The sequence below is a fragment of the Podarcis cretensis genome, assembly GCF_951804945.1.
Source record: "Podarcis cretensis genome assembly, chromosome: 13".
NCBI classification, from domain to species: Eukaryota; Metazoa; Chordata; class Lepidosauria; order Squamata; family Lacertidae; genus Podarcis; species Podarcis cretensis.
This window is the reverse complement of record NC_137182.1, coordinates 38,417,731-38,434,466: the sequence shown is the minus strand read 5'-3', so window position 1 is coordinate 38,434,466 and position 16,736 is coordinate 38,417,731. Positions and strand designations below refer to the sequence as shown.

Sequence of the window (16,736 nt, the reverse complement as noted above, 5' to 3'; positions counted from 1 at the left end):
CATCTATCATGCTGTGTTGTTCTACATAAATCCGTGGGCCTTGGGGGCTATGCATGCCTTATGCTCACTGTTCATGGTGCCTGTTGCATATCCCTGTGCAGTGTGCACACGCAAACTGCATTGTCGTTGTGCGTGACTATCTGCCTGTTGTGTTTGCATCACCGTGCACTGAAGTTGTGCACAGCCTTGCTGCCGCATTGCATAGCATCGGTGTCCCCTCGGCATAACTTAGAACTATCCAGGGTTGCACACAGCGCACACTGCTGCACAGTGTGGATTGCCCCTGTTCTTTTGGCATATGCTGCTGATGACTGTGAGCTCCAGACACAGCCGGGAAGCTGCTGCCTCCCTTCTCCCCCCTCCCTGCCCCGGTTGCCATGCCAATGCAGAATGCTGTATCTCTCTGTTCAGCAGATGCCAGTGCTCACAACTCCACCTCTCTCCCACCCAGAAGTCTAGGCTTGCAGGAGGAGTGGAAGGGAGGGGGGGTGATTCTGAGATTGTTGTGAAGAACTCCCTGTCTTCTCTCCTCCTCGGCTTTATTTGAGCGAGGGTTCAGCCCCACAACCTGTTTTGAATGTCAGAGCTCATCAGTCTGGGAACGGCACATTTCCCTCTCTGACAACGCTGCGTAAAAGCATCAGGGCTTGATGGCAATGTGGATCACAAAACATGTCAATAGAGGACAAGTCAATTCGTTCAGTCAAACCCCTGAATGCACCATCCGTCACCCGTCAGTCTTGTGAAAGTTTGGCATTGTCTGCTGGGATAGCGGCCCTTGTAAGAAATAATAACTCATGACAACAAAAAGGATATATATGTACATAGGCACAGACTTGATCCTATTCTATTCTTATGGACTGAGCTCCTCAAATACAAATGATGAGTTGCCAGCTCTGGGGTTCCACCCTAGGGAGATTATTGGGATGCTAGACTCTGAACAAGATAAAGCTACTGAACAGGGGAAGCCCAACTAATGCTCAACCAAAAGCCAAAGTCATATTGCTGCCCCCTCCAACTTCATGCAAACAAATGAGGATGAATGTCCAATAAACAGGTTGCCCGGAAGCATCAAAAGTATACGTACACTATAGATATGAAGCTCCTCCAGATGGCCTATTTATTGAGCATCCATCCTAATTTGCTTGCACAAAACATACCCAGTATGTCCTGTCTTCAATGAGCATTTGTTCTGATTTATTTGTGTGGAGGATAGTCAACAACAGACATTCATTCTGATTTATTTGCACAGAGGTTGCATTCCTTCCGGTCCATCAATCATTAACCCACACTTTTTAGCACATTTCTCTGTCACTTTCCTAACTGCAAAATATTTGATTTTTTTTAAAAGTGGATTTGTTGTTCCAAAATCCACTTTATTTGGGCAAACCTAACTTTTTGGTATGCAGCTGAATCCCTCCATCAAGATAGTGACAGTTTGGAGGTGACCATGAAGTGTGATGTTTACTCAGAAGGAGATCCCGCTTTGTTCTGTGAGGTTTTCTCTTAGATATAGGACTCCACCCTTATCTTGATTTATGTTATTTCCTCTTCCTCTAGGAAAAGCATAAGAAATTCTCGGAATTGCAATTCCATGTGTTGATCTCAGCATCATCACCAAACTTCAATTCCTGGGTTTCTTGGAAATTAAAAGCCAATGTAAGTTTGTAGTGGAGATAAAACTGTTGTGAGGGTCCTTCTGCAAAATGTGAGCCATGAACCATTTTAATCCTTTTGACCCAATAGTGCCTTCATGATTCTGATCTCTTCCTTGCATTTCTTCAACAGCTCTTCCTGTTCCCAGGCACACTTACACATCCACCGAACCTCAAGTGTTCTTTGCATCTCTTCTCGAGTCTTCTTTGCATCCCTTTAATTTCGCTGCAGAACCTTTCCCAAGCTTCCATACCGGGAGCACTCTCCATCCTATTTCCTCAACTCTGCATCCACTGTATGCTTCCATTTCTCACTGGGCAATTACAGTCATCTATTTACATCCTAGGTCATGACCTCCTGTAAATTTGCATAGCACCAAATAGGAAGGGGGTCAGCTGTAACGTTAGAACATGTTTACCACGGTCTTGCTTCTCCAGCTTCTTGGCTGATTGTAGCTAAGTAGTAAAACACACATACCACCACCACCACCACCAACTCAACACCTGACTACAAACAACTGCCTTCTTTTGAAATTCATTGTTGGATGTGGCATGCCTCGGAACACCAGCTTCCGGGAATTGCAAGTGGGAATAATGCCCTGTTGCATATATATCCTGCCTGTGGGCTTTCCACGGCCATCTGGTTGGTCACTGTGCACGCAGGAGGCTGGACTTAGATGGGCCATTGGCCTGATCCAGTAGGGTTCTTCTTATGTCCACCTCCCTGTTGAACTTCTGGCACATATTGAAGACAAACTTTTAAATTGAATTCTGATTTTATGGTTGTAACTCATTTTTAGTCTTATTGCATTGGGTCTCCTGTACACTGCTTAGAGACAACTGTGATTAACAAGTATACAATTTTTTAAAAAAATAAAAAAGGTATTAACTGCCTTTGCACTATGGCAAGTTTTCCAGTCTTCTGTTCTCTAAATTTCTACATCTATCTGTGTTTTGTTTTTTTCATCGTCCCCATGAAAATTCATCAACTTCTCAGTGTGAATTGTCCTAATGTACATCTTTCTGTATGCAATTTTGCCTGGTATACCCATTTTTTGCAAAGCAATTTCCCCTAACATCATGCATTTCTGTAGGTTGCTTTCACTAATACATGCATTTATAAGCACATTTGTACCCTAGGCCATAGCCTATGTGCACGTTACTTCTATGGAGAGCTGCCTTGCAAAATTCAGAGAAGTGTGGATTTGATGGGTGGCTTAGTTTTGTTTCACGTATTGTTCAGAAATAGCAAATTAAGTAAGTTTGCCTTTAAGTGGTAACTGAATCTGATTTCTCCTGCATCCCTAACAGTAGCTACCTTGGATCACACATCTTCCACTGGCGGCCTTCCCACAACCCCAACCTTATCCCTTCTTTGTTCCGTGACTTCCCTTCCACCTGCACCCACTCAGTCTTCCTCCCCACCTCCAATCTCTCAGACAGGAGATTTATTCTTCTCTTCGCCCTCCTCCTCCTCTTCCCTTTCTTCCTCTAATTTCCTCCCCCGCATCCTGTCGCCCTAATGGCTTCCCCCGTATCTGCTCTCCCACCCTCCCCACTTCTCTGTAGTTAATTCTCCCTAGATTCTATCTCTCCCTCCGGCAAAAAATATTGCTAACTAGACTCATGCTCTTTTTTCCTCAGTTCCTGTTTAATTGATCCCCCCCTCCCATCCCAGCAGAGGTTCTCCTTCCTTGCTCCTCTGATCCATTTCCCCCACATTCACTGCCAAAAATCTCCCCCCCTGCAGAACCCTGGATGCTTTTGATGCAACCATCCCCATCGTTCCCTCCTGCCCCCACTCTTTTTGGTCTCCCAGACTTCTCTCCCCCACCCCGTGTTCCTCCTATTCCTCTTGCTGCATTTTCCCCCTTTTCTGCAGCCCCAGCTTGTTTTTCCTCTTTTCCCTTTTCTCCACGCCCCCCTCTGCATTTGATTTCCTCCTCCTATTAGCAGCAGTCATTGTTCCCGCAATCTACCCACCTCCTCCTAGCCTTTTCTTTTCATCTCTTTCCCCTTCTCCAGAACTCTCCCCGCCGCCACTGATCCTGTACCCCAAAATCTCACACTCCTCCAAACACATTTGCTTTATTCAGCTGCCTGCACCAGCTGCTCCTGTATTTCCTCCTCCTATTATTTCTCTTCTGCTCTCTTCCCTCATCAAAGTGAATCCTAACTCTCCCTGATCTCTCCCTGCACATTCCACATTCATTGCATCCTTCCTGATTCCACAATCCCCCTCCATTCCCCCCTCCCGTCTTCTCTATGCGGCACAGTTTCTGCCAGTTCCTCCGTTGCCACGTGTGCATCCAAGGTACCATATTCCCAGCTCATTGCCATGGTGACCATTAACCCATTCCACATTTGCCAGGAGGAGGAGGGTGCTCTTATCGCTAGGCCTTCCCTTCTTTTCTCAGGTTAGTGTAGCCCATTAGCTCTCTTATATTGACATCGTTGGTTCCTGATGGAGACTGGGGAAATGGAGTCACAGGGAAATGCACCCATAAGGAATGGGGAAAGATCCAGAGTTCTCCTGCCTTCCAGCCTTGTCCTCTGGTCCATCTTCACTCAGGTGCTAGTGAGCTTCATGGCTGAGTGGAGATTTGAACTCTGGTCTCCAGGCTACTCTAACCACTACACTACACTGGCTCCTTGAACCTTCTTGCACTCTACTCCCTGGAGATCCTAGAACTGTAGAGATGGAAGGGACCACAGGGATCATCTAGTCCAGTGTTTCCCAACCTTGGGCCTCCAGCTGCTTTTGAATTACAATTCCCATCATCCCTGACCACTGGTCTTGCTAGCTAGGGATGATGGGAGTTGTAGGCCAAAAACATCTGGAGGCCCAAGGTTGGGAAACACTGATCTAGTCCAATCCCCTGTGATGCAGGAACCTTTTGCCCAACATGAGGCTTGAACCCACAACCTTGAAATTAGGAGTCTCATACTTTACCGACCGAGCTATCCTAGCTTGGATCCTTTCGCTCCATCACAATGGCCATCACTTTATTGTTCCATTTTCTCAGAGAGCCAGCGGGTCCTTCCACCTCAGCCCCAAAACGTGCAAAGCGATAATAATAAAGATGATAGTGCCTCTGAGCACACACAGAGTGATCCCCCTCTTACAGCTGGAAAGGAAGCTGCGTTTTAATGAATTGAACTACTGGTCCATTTAGCTCAGAAGTATCTATGCAAAGCGGCAGTGGCTCTCAAGGAATTCAGGCAGTCTCTCCCAGAGTCCCATCCCTGCCTGGTGAGGAAGGAATCATTGCAGCTCATAATATGAGTTTTATAGTAGCCTAATCTATACTCTGATACCTATCAATCCATCTAGATCCTATCTCATAGGGAACTCTGTTTCTATGGTCATGAAGAGGAGATATTTTTGTTTGAAATAAAGTTTATTGAAGTCTTATTTACATTATATTACAGAGTAAATAATGGATTGTTTTTTTTGGCCCAGTCCCTCCTCCATAGCAAGGAGGACTGGGGTCGGGACATTTTTATTAACCATAATAATAATAATAATAATAATAATAATAATAATAATTAATAACCATTAATAACAATTTTCTTGTAATTAATTATTTTTTTCTTTTTTTAAAAAAAGGTTCCTTTGTTGGTTAATTAATCCCCTCCCCCTCCCCTTAGGTTCCCCTTCCCCCCAACCCCATTCACCCCAAAATTCTAGGATGCAGCCTAAGAAAATAGAATCAGTGCCACCTCTCCAGACCAGCTGCACCAATTCTGCCTCCATGACCACAGGATCCACTTTTCTCACCGTGGCAGGCACTCTCCTCCCCGTGTTTCAAAAGTTGCATTCCATATTTAAACCTTAGACACTTATAGAGAATAAAATACTCAGCTGCTTCCAAGATGTCTCTCTGTGTGTGCAAATTTAAGTCTTGTAAGCACCACCAGAATATTTCCACTTCCTCTGCCCAGGTGTGGCAGAGAGCTTTCACAAGAGGGAGAGAAAATGATTTAATTGGTATAAAAACTAATACTTTGCCTTTGAGTGTGCCACACATATCGATATACATCTGTTTATTCCAAAACGCTTCTTTTAGCTTTAATGCTGCTGACAAAATACCCCTATTCCCATTCTCCTTAGTCTGTGTAAATGTACAAGATGGCTTTTAGCCCTTATATGACTTCTTCCATCCCAAGGGTTGTTTGTATCCATGCACAGGGGGGAAGGAAGCAAGGCTTAGAGATGTTTTAATGCTTTCAGTACCAAAATTCATCACAACACTATTAAATATGCCATCCCTCGCCCCCTCTCCTGTGGGGCTCTTGCACTTTTAACCACTCCGTGGTGGGTGGAAGTTGAACAGGTGCAGCTTTTCACAGTGATGGTGAAGGCTTCACCTGTTGAATTTTTGTTTGTCCTCATGCACCTGTGAAAGCCACAGGAGAAAGCTCTGCCCTCCCCAAAGATGGCAGATTACTTAAAACAGCAAAAGCAAAACGTTTTCCCTCGCTGCTCTCAACTCTTTCTGGTTTCTAGCATGACTGTTTGTTCAACAGAGAGCCCCAAATGCAGGGCTGCCAGATCTAGACTCAGAATCCCCTTGTACCTTCAAGGCTTGCATGGGAGAGAAATTCTTACTGGGTGTGGCTTTTTCTACTCTTAAAGGCACAGAAAGCCTCTCAGAGGCAGGCCCACCAACCTTACCTAAAGGGAATTTGCTACATTTTCTTTATGGTTTCCCTTCCTCCCCCAGAACAGCCTCAGCTCGCAGGGAGAGGAACACATATCAACTTGGATCAATGGAGAACTGTAGAGGGCAAGTCTATCCTTTGATGACTGCAAGGGTTCGCTTGCCTGTGTGAATGAGCCATTTAATACCAGACAGGATTGATACACCTTTCCTATCATCTCAGAGGAATGTTTACCCCCCAATGGATTTGGTACACACATTCAATCAGGGTGGGGTGGGTGGGTGGTTGAGTCACCCGTCAAAAGAACTCAAGTGATGCCGCCTTGAGTAATACTACATAGGTATCAGAAAGGTGACGTATAAATCCTTTATAATAAATAAAGTGTGTGTTGTCTGAATTATGCAAAGGTGATTTTGCAGTGAGGAGCGAACAACTTCACCTTAGGAGATCATCTCAGCCGTCCGTGTGAAATTCGTGTGAAGTGGGACAGAGAGTACCGAGAAGCTGACAGTTGCCTTAATTTTAGTGGACAAACTCCTGTGTCTTTAAGAGCTTCATGACACTCAAGAAATGCATAGCTGAAGTTTTCCCCGCATTACTGCATCTCTAGGGACAGGTTCTCCTGCTGGAGCGTTTTGCCTCTTGTACTGCAATGGATGGAGACACAGGTGGTTGCCCATACAGAATGGAGCAATAGTTGCTGGGGCCATGATTCCTAGTCCACTGACACTTTCTTGATGTGTGAGAAGTCCACTCACACCCTGCAATACTTTTTTTTTAAAAAAAAAACATGCCTTATGTTGTAATCCAATGCAGACATACCTGGGGGTATGCCCTCACTGAACATAGTGAGACTTCCTTCCAGGTAAACGTACATTGGATTGTGCTTCAGTTTTCCTTGCTGTAACATGATCCTGTGTTCAAACTGCCCATTTATGGATTCTGCATGTTGTCATGGTTCTGCTTTAGACACTTAGTCATGGGTTTGCTTTTTGTGAATTGTCTTGAGATGTATGATTGGTAGCATTAAAAACAACAGCCACCATAACCCTTTAGAAAATTGAGCATCCTGAACAGGGGATATTTTATCAAATAATACTTTGGGAGGAGGTGTAGGGAACAGCATTCCTCCCCTCCGTACTCCATAAGTTCAAGTGTGTTACTTTTAAATAACATGCTTATAACTAGGGCTGCAATGCTCAATCAATCAATCAATCAATCAATCAGGTAAACTCAATTAAAACATTTTGATTGACTAAAAAAAGCTGCCCCTGATTAACATCATGTAAAAACAAAGTTTGTATTAGGCTGTATCCAACTAGGTTCTAGTCAGAGTAAACCCACTGAACTTAATGGACCTACGTTAGTAATGCCCATTAATTTCAGCGGGTCATCTCTGAATATGACTAATTGGATGCAGCCCATTCCCCAACCCCCACCTTATATGCACATTTATTCAGATTTGATTTATAGTACAGTTCTGTTAACCAAGTCTTGGGCTGATTAACTTTCTGTGTCCTTTTAAATGTGTTTGTGGGATAGAGGGTTATCAGTCTGTCCTGGTTTTTTTAATGTGATTTGTGTTCTCATTTTGTATTTTTATGTTGTGAACCACCCTGCCATCTTCCAATGAAGGGCGGTATAATAATAATAATAATAATGTTAGAAGTCTGCTCAGGAATAAGTCTAATTGAGTGCAATGGGCTTCAGTTCTAAGCCTACTTACTAGGGAAGTAATTCCAACTGAACTTAGTGGCACTTACTTTTGAGGAAACATGCATAGGGTTGAGCAGTAAGAAGTTAAGTTGGTGAGTGTTGCATTCATTACATTTGTTTCTAAATTGTAAGAGCAGTGGTGGAAAACTGCAATGGGAAGACCAGGGTAACAACTTGATGGCGACGTCATAGAACCTCTGCACAAATTTTGTGAAAACAAACCAAGAGGATGGTTCAATATCTGCTTTGTCTGATGGTGATCTGTGTCAGGAAACCTGAGGGCCCATAAGCCAACCTGGACCTGCTTTGTTTTCCTGTCTACAACCTTGCTGCACCACTGGCTGGCTTGCTCTCGTGCCTTGAGCATCAACCTGATTTGCAAAAATGAGCAAATATTGCTTCTCAAAACCTGGAGACTGACACCATCACCTGCTAAAGTCTGTATATCAAACTGCTGTTAAAAGCACTACTACAGTGACCAGGTGGAAAGTTGGCAACTTTGCTTGCAGTTGCCCCATGACCTCTATAAATTCCTCACACCCCGTCTCTCTCTCTCTGCCTCCCATTTCAGGCTATTATTTATTTATTGCACAGCCCCAGCCCCACGGAGACTAGATGTCCAGTTGCAAAGGGAAAATTGCGGGTCCTATGTCAAGCAGATTTCCAAGGAGGTTTCCATGCCTATCTATTTGGAAAATGGAAAAAAAGAGGAGACTGGCACCTTACAACCGCTAGCTGCAAAGCTGAACAAGAAGCCATCATCACTGCACCTACATTGCTGCTTGGCGATGGCTATTGCTGCTGATCTGACCGAACCTCTGAGCCACACGCTCTGCTTTCCTCTCTTTATTTGCACTTTGGAATCAAAAGCCATCCTTCATATTCCTTCCTTCCTGCATTCTGAGTTGCCATTTTTGTTAAATCTCTACATTTATGGAGCCACCACCTCCCTGATCTGGTATTGCTATGGAAGCTTGGCTCACAACAGTCCAGTTATTTAAAAAAAAAAAACCTGAGGCCCTAGTAGGGAGGGACATGAGTGGCAGCAGTCCTGAAAGTTGCACCCATCTGCTTTCTGCTTTCTGAGCAACTGCTTGCATTTCCAGAGCTTCCCCCCCTGCAAATAAATAAATAAATAAACACCGGTAAATAAATAAACAAATAAATAAATAAATATCCCAACAACAACAACAGATGAAACACAGGTTCCCAAATTCAGTATAGCTTGACAAGGGCAGCAATGATTGAGTGCATTGGACAACTGGAAATAATGGGGTGGGACATATTATGGGATTAATGGAAGGTTGAGGAGTGAGTGCCTTCTCTTCCCTCCCCCTAATTTGCAAATTATAGATTTAGGGCTAAGATTGGTACAACCCAACTGCAGACTGGAGGCGGCCAAATGTTGTACCTATCTTCAAAAAAGGGGGGGGGAGAAGACATAAGTAACTACCAACCCAGGTAACTTGACATCAGTACCTGGGAAGAAACAGTTGGTCTGTGAGCACTTAGAAAAAGATGCTGTCATTACTAAGACTCAGCATGGGTTTCTCAAAAACAGGTCATGCAAGATTAATCTCATTTCTTTCTTTTTTTGATCAAGTTACAAGCCTGGTAGATCAGGGGAATGCTGTGGATGTAGTTTAACTTGATTTCAGAAAGGCTTTTGACAAAGTCCCCCATGATATTCTTGCAGAGAAGCTGGTAAAATGTGGACTGGACGAGTATTAAGTGGATTTGTAGCTGGTTTACTAACCAAACCCAAAGAGTGCTTACTAATGGTTCCTGATCACCCTGGAAAAAGTGACAAGTGGAGTGCCAGAGGGTTCTGTCCTGGGCCTATTGTTGTTCACCCTCTTTATAAACGACTTGGGTGGAGGAATTGAGGGGATGCTCATCAAATTTGCAGGTGATACCAAACTGAGAGCAGTAGCCAATGCTGCAGAAGACAGAATCGGGATTCAAGGTGACCTTAACAGATTGGAGAACTGGGCCAAAACTAACAAAATGAACTTCAGCAGAGACAAAGGCCAGGTTCTACACTTAGGCAGGGAAAACCAGCTGCACCAATATAAGATGGGGGACACCTGACCTGCCAGTAGAAATGAGCTTGGGGTCTTACTAGACGACAAGCTTAACATGAGTCAGTAGTATAATACAGCAGCAAAAAAAAGTTAATGCTATTCTAGTCTGCAGCAACAGAACTATGGTGTCCTGATCAAGGGAAGTAATAGTTGTGCTCTGTTCTGACTTGGTCAGAACACACCTGGTGTCCTTCCTTGGAGATTTTTAAGCAGAGGTACGGTATCTGTCATGGATGCTTTAGTTGAGATTCCTGCATAACAACTAGTTGATCTAGATGACCCCCAGGGTTCCCTCCCAACTCTATGATTCTATGGTTCTATTAGGGTGGCCAGAGAGAGTGAGACCAACTCCCTTCACACCAAATAGAGCTCCCTCTACCTCCACAGTGGCCCTGCCACCAAACTGGCATCTGCCAAGTGGGAAACAGAAGTGTAGGCTATCTGTCACTACAGTGTTTCCTTAGCTCGATGAGGTCAAGTGGACCAGAAACATGTTATTTGTAAAGCATTAATTTGTAGGATTGCATACAGTTCTGTGATGTATCACTTCCTTCCACAGCCTTCTGGCTTGGAAACGACACCTCATCCCTAACTCTCCTTTGGCACAGAAGCGACTCCCAGAAATGAAGGGCTACTCACTGAAACAGGGGGCGCTCTCTTGCAATAGGTGATGATTGTGGACCCCTGAAAGAATAGATGCGGTGGGGTGCAAATATGGTGATGCTGTAGATAGACCACATGATAGATGGCAGGAAAATCAGAAACCAGTGCTGGATTCTGATTCCCTAAGCAATGCATGAAGGTGAACTTAACCGCAGCTGGCGCTGACTCTGCAGTGGGAGGAGGAGGGGACATGCGGAAAAAGAGAATCAGAACTCTCTCCCTCTCCCTCTCTCTCTCTCTCTCTCTCTCTCTCTCTCTCTTTGTCTAAAGCTGATTCAGCAGTATCTTTCTTCTCATCCCTCTTCATAGCTATGGCACGAGAGCATCTGCTCCTCACCCTTCAAAAGTCCTTGCTGCCTTCTCTTCCCTCTGTGTAAGATGGGTCCATGTTGTGATTGCATTTATAGCATCCAAGGATAATTCATCTTTTGCTCAAGGGAATTCTGACATAGTGGGTGCTAAAACTTGCTTCAGATTGGGAAGACTGGGGGGGGGGGGCAGTGCCACAAGGAAATCTATGCATTGGCATGACACCTCTTCACAGGAAGCCATATTGCAATGTTGCCTGCAAACACAGTGAAACTTTTTCCTGTTGTGCCTCACAGAATGCCATTCCTTAAACCTTTGAATGCCCCAGGGGAAACGGGTGGGACTAGCCCAGTCTAACAAGAATGTCATTTCCTGCCCCACCTTTTTCCCTGCAAAGGACAGGAGCGGAAGTCCTCCCCCATCACTCAATTTACTACTGTGTGACAGGAAAAGAGGCTGGTGACAGGCAGAGAGAAAGAGAGGGAGAAAACACAAATTCTTCCTTAGCTCAAGTTAGATCTTTGGTCCATCTAGGTCAGTACACTTGTAGCCTCCAGCTTTTTCAAAGTTAGGACCCATCTTTCAACCAAACATGGATTTGGGGAGGCCTAGTTTCTTCTTCTTCTTTTTTACCATATATTTGTATGGCAGTCGTGCCAAAGTTCCAACCCACTTTAGATCAGCTTGTGGTTCTGTAGTGGGTGCCTAACCCACCGCTTGAAGACTGATGCCCTGCATCAACGGGCAACAGGATTTCAGACAGGAAGACTTCCAGTCCTACCAGGGACTGATACATGGGCGTAGCCAGCATTTTTTTTGGGGGGGGGGCAGGACTTTGTTTGGGGATGGGCAGGACTTTTGTCGGGGGGGGGCAGGACCAATGTGATCTGTCAGTTAAGTACTTCTATTGTTTTACTTGATGGGGGGGGAGCTGCCCCCCGCTTCCCCTTGGCTGCGCCCATAGACTGATACTGCGGTCTTCTGCCTGAAAAGTAGGCTCATTTACCGCACTGAGCAACAGCCTTTTCCTGTAGCTGAAGCGAAACTGGGGGGGGGGGGGGGTAAAGCCGGATTAAATTTTACAGGGAGAGTGAAAATAGTTTGAGCTGAGCAGCCAGAAACACCGCAAGATTTCCCCCTCAAGCCTTCTCTTTCTATTCAATCTTACATCCAGTAATATCCCTTTTTTTCTTTGCCATTTTCCTCTTTTTCCACCACATTCCTTCCCCCCCTTTTTTTATTTCCCTCCCCATTCCCATACTCCTTCCGTTCAGGTTTCCCTCTTCAGCAGCTTCCTCCCCTCCCCCACTCCCACCATTTTTTGTGTGTCCTGTCAGCATCCCTCTTCTACACAAAATTCATGTCAGCCTTTCTTTTTTTCCTGCACCATGTTCCCTCTTTGGTTGAACCACAGAGCATCCATATGCAGGAGCTGGAGTTGCAAAGGCGCAGCGGAGTATTATAGAGAGAGGAACTGGAAAGGAAAGAGACAGTTTCAAAATGAAAGGGTGGGGGTGGGGAATGCACAAAATGTTAAGAGGAATTAAATGAGATGGGCGGGGAAAAGGAAGAAGCAGAGGAAAACCAGAGAATTATGCACACTGAATCCTTAGGAAATGGGTGTGTGTGTTTAGCAATCCAAAAATAATAATTCAGAAAGCCCAAGAAGGTGAAATGTTGTGAAAAGGGAAAAATTAAGAGGGGTACAGAAAGGGGGAAAAACCTCACACACGAATGAGTGAGGAAATGGGGGAAAAACTGTTACGCAAACGAAACAAAAATAAAAGTAAGACGTGAAGAAACTGATGCAGAAAATATAAGCTGTTAAGTCAAAACAAAGGAAAACCAAGAGTGAGAAATATAGGAAAGGAAAGGAAACAGGGGTTCAAACTTTACTCCCTAGTGTGGTAGATGATTGACAGCTGGAGAATAAATTCTCTCTCGCTCTCCCTCTCCCTCCCTCCTTCTCTCTCTTTCTCTCTTCCTTTCCCCTTGAGTCTTTAGCCTCATAAACCCCAGGTGGCATCATCATGACTGAAGGGAACATGCTTAAAAAAGAGTCATCTGGAGTTCTTAAGAGTTTCCATTTGCACCACGATGACATGGCCGTGGCCCCTTGCTGATGGACAACTGAATGATGGGGTGGGAATATTTGAGGCATTGTTGGCTGGAAGACACAGTTATTTCCTCACCCCTCCATAATTGTGTTTTAGTTGTCTCATTTGTAGGGGCACCATTTTTTTTAAAAAAGGTCTTTTCAGATCATACATTGGGTTCTTCTCTGAAACGCTGACAAAAATAAAGGTGGTGGAAGAGCCAGGAGGTGGAGCCAGGAAGAAAGCAAATGGTATGAGATCTTGGAAGAAAGTTTAGATGTCAGACTATTTTCTTCAACGATAAGAACAGAAACGGGAGTGGGGGCATGCACATTTCCTGACAGGAAAAGGCCTTATTTTAGCCAACCCCAAATGGTGGTGCAGCACTTTGCTGTTGGGTTCCAAGGGGAAGTGCCTGAGAGAATAATGAAACCTACAGGATTGGTGCCCAAGCTGGTGATTTGTGGGCATACAAAAATGATGATTAGTCATTTCCTGTAAGAACCTAGAAGGCAAGAATCAGGCACAGAGGGAGCAGGTTTGTGTGTGCGTGTTGGGGAGGGAGGAGGACATTTAGGGCGCAGGAGAACGGCAAGGGAACAGTTTCATGCTATAATTTGGTTGACTGAGATTGAGATATTGGTAGAAATAAACTGAATAGAGTATTTCTCTCAGGACTAGTTGTTTTGAGACAAATAAACATAGCAGTATTTGTAGAGCTATGTCACAAACCGGCAAGATGAAAAGGGGAATGGAAAATATAGCACTACATTTTACCTGGTCATTTTTGGTTGAACCAAGATGGCAGTCTAATGTATTTCCTGTCATCACCTAAGAAGCTGGGATGGAAGGGTGGCTGTTGTCAGGTAGATAAGCCTGAATAATTAGGGCCTTTGAAGGATGGAGGTAAAAATGTCAAGGAGATGTCGTTTATAGTCAGGAAACTAGAGAATGATGACAATGGTAAAGCAATTACGTCTTGTCAAGCTAGTTTTGTTTCTTCGTTGTTGTTTTGACAGAGGGAGATGTTGGCAATGAGCCCTCTCCTTTCAGGAATTGGATTGATGGGAGAAAATGGCTTCTGGGCATCTTCCTCTCACAAGATCTGAAAAATGCAGATGGTTTTGAACCTGCTTGCTGTCGAAACCTCTTCAGGGAGAAGGTTGAGGGGAACATGCTTCACGAGTTATTTCCCACTAAGGTTTCCAACCACCTGAGTGAAAGGAGGAGTATTCTGAGGCAGCAGAACTGAACTGGGAGATATATCTCTTCTTTCCGCTGCTCTGTGGAGAATGAACAGGGTGTGTGCATGACTTGAGTTTTGAGGGGTGGGCTTTTCAAATTGGTAGTTTCCCAGGGAAGCAAGGAAATAAGGACAGTTTCCAAGAGGGCAGAAGGGGAGGTGAGAGGGGCACTGGCAATCTCAAAAGTTGGTTGAATAGTTCCCACCAGAGAGAGAGAGAGAGAGAGAGAGAGAGAGAGAGAGAGAGGACATTTCTAGCAGAGTAGGTGGTAAAGAGTCTTTAGAGAGGGGAAGACAACCCACACTGTTAGGGGAGTCTCCTAGGCAGGTTGGGGTAGAACGATATAGTCTGCAAGCGAAAGCTGGCTTCCTTGTCCAGCTCGTTCTCTGGTGCGTCTAGCAAGGTGAGGTGGATATGTGCATATGTTCAGGGTACTTGATGGCTGGTGGGTAGTTCTGAGTCATCTGGATGGAAACGTCGCTGGAGATGTCGGAGGGGCTACGTCCACGGTGCCACACTTCAGGGTGCAAGAACTGGCCGGAGTAGTCGGAGCAGTCACTCAGGCGTGGCCGGTAGAAGGCTGGGTGAGGGCGGTACATTTCCTCCTCAGCGTAGCGCTTGGTGAAGAGGTAGACAGACATCACCCCTGCGCCCTGCAAAGAGCCGTTACAGAGGGAAATATCAAGAACAAGACATACCCCTTAGATGCAACCATATGGTCTCACAAGTTATGGTGCCAGTCTGTTGTGGTGTAGCGGTTACAGTGCTTGGCTAGGTATTGGGAGGCCAGGGTGCAAATCCTCGCAGAGCCCTGAAGCCTGTTGGGTGGACTTGGGGCAACCACAGTCGCTCAGCCTAACCTACCACCACAAGGCTATGAAGATAATATGAGAAGAGGGAGAACCATGCAGGCCCCCTTGACTTCCTTGGATGGAAAGTGGGGCCACAGTGTAATAAAAAAATAAATGTGTGTGCATGTGTTATGTCTGTAACTCATGTCGCTCGTTGTAGCTCACCTGTGATTCACTGCATCTAGTTTCATCCCACTCAAGGATGCCTTCAGGGCATGAGGAGTCATGCTCTGGAATGCGCACATGCACAAGTAACACTGAAGCTTGTGTAGACTTAAGGCCGTAAAGCATTCTGTTGGTCACTGTGATGATACTCAGCTTTTTGCAAGTGGGCATGATCATCCTAGCCCATAGATGTTTGACTCATGCCAAACATACCAAGAACTTCCTTCATGGTTTCTGATCAACGTGTATTGAAGATCCTTCAACTCCCAACCCCTGTGTTCAGCATCAAATGGCCACCATTTTAATTTTCCACAGTGCCTCAGAGATAGGGAGCAATATGGGAAATTAAAGTGGCAATTCTCAGGCACCAATTGGGGACCCCCACTAGCCTAGAAGGAGGCCCACTAGAGGCACTATGCTAAAGCCTTCTTCAAGCCTGGAGTATGTGTGCTTGTGAAATCGGCACTGAAATATCCTGTCCCCCACCCCACCAATTAAACTGTAAGAACTGCCTTATATTATCAGATCAAGTTTTCAACAGCTGCCAAGTAAATGCCACTAGGAAACTCACAAGCAGGTGAGGAGGGTGATATCTATCCCCTGTTGCTACTCCTCAGCAATTAGAACATAGAAATATGCTGCCTCCATATAAGAGGGTTTCATTTATCTATCCTGGTTAGTTTTATTCACTGTTTTATCTTCTCTTTTATTCTATTTTCTCATCACTTTTCCTCATCAATTTGTATTTAAGAAAGAAAGAAAGAAAGAGTCCTCATGAAAACTGATCCACATTTTAGTGTGGCATTCTTCTAATTTCCATGTTTTGGCAAAGCAATTTTTCTAATATAATGCTTTTTTGTATGTTATCTGCACTAAAATATGCATTTTTATGCACACTTTACCCTAGTAAATGCATTCCTGTACAAATTATTTGGCTGGAGAAGTGCACCGCAAAATTCCTGAATCACGCGAATTTTGGATGGCTGTGTTTCGGTGCAGTTGCTGTTTCTGAAAGCTCAATTTAGGTGGAGTCACATTTAAATGCAAACTGAATCAAATATCTCCCCCAGCCATAGTCATGTCCAGTTGGGCCCAGTGTCTTGTGCTGCTGCTGAATTACTGTGAGAGTCAGGGCTAGCTTATGCACCAACATTTCTCTTAGCAATGTTTTTTTTTTGGGGGGGGTGAGTGCCAGTCTTTATGAGGACAAAACAGAATCATCCATGCACAATAGGAAGTATTAGCATGCTTGAAAGCCCAGTATTTGTAGAAGTACAGAATACAAACA

The 16,736-nt window shown here is 44.7% G+C and overlaps 1 protein-coding gene and 1 long non-coding RNA gene across 3 annotated transcripts in view; one reads left to right on the top strand and one right to left on the bottom strand.

Moving 5' to 3' along the window:
* LOC307201807 overlaps positions 1–11,925 on the top strand; it is an 80,506-nt gene extending 68,581 nt beyond the window's left edge. Inside the window, exons 4-5 of one of the 2 annotated variants that reach the window (XR_013832762.1) lie at positions 1,561–1,659; positions 8,608–11,925. This is a non-coding gene — a long non-coding RNA (uncharacterized lncRNA). The remainder of the gene's footprint in view (positions 1–1,560; positions 1,660–8,607) is intronic. The other variant, XR_013832761.1, reaches the window with a different exon arrangement.
* Positions 11,926–12,361: 436 nt separating this feature from the next.
* Positions 12,362–16,736, bottom strand: part of CACNG7 (calcium voltage-gated channel auxiliary subunit gamma 7) — a 41,521-nt gene continuing 37,146 nt past the window's right edge. Inside the window, exon 7 of the mRNA XM_079951233.1 lies at positions 12,362–15,085. Coding sequence (XP_079807359.1) covers positions 14,828–15,085 — 258 coding nt within the window. The 3' untranslated portion in view covers positions 12,362–14,827. The remainder of the gene's footprint in view (positions 15,086–16,736) is intronic.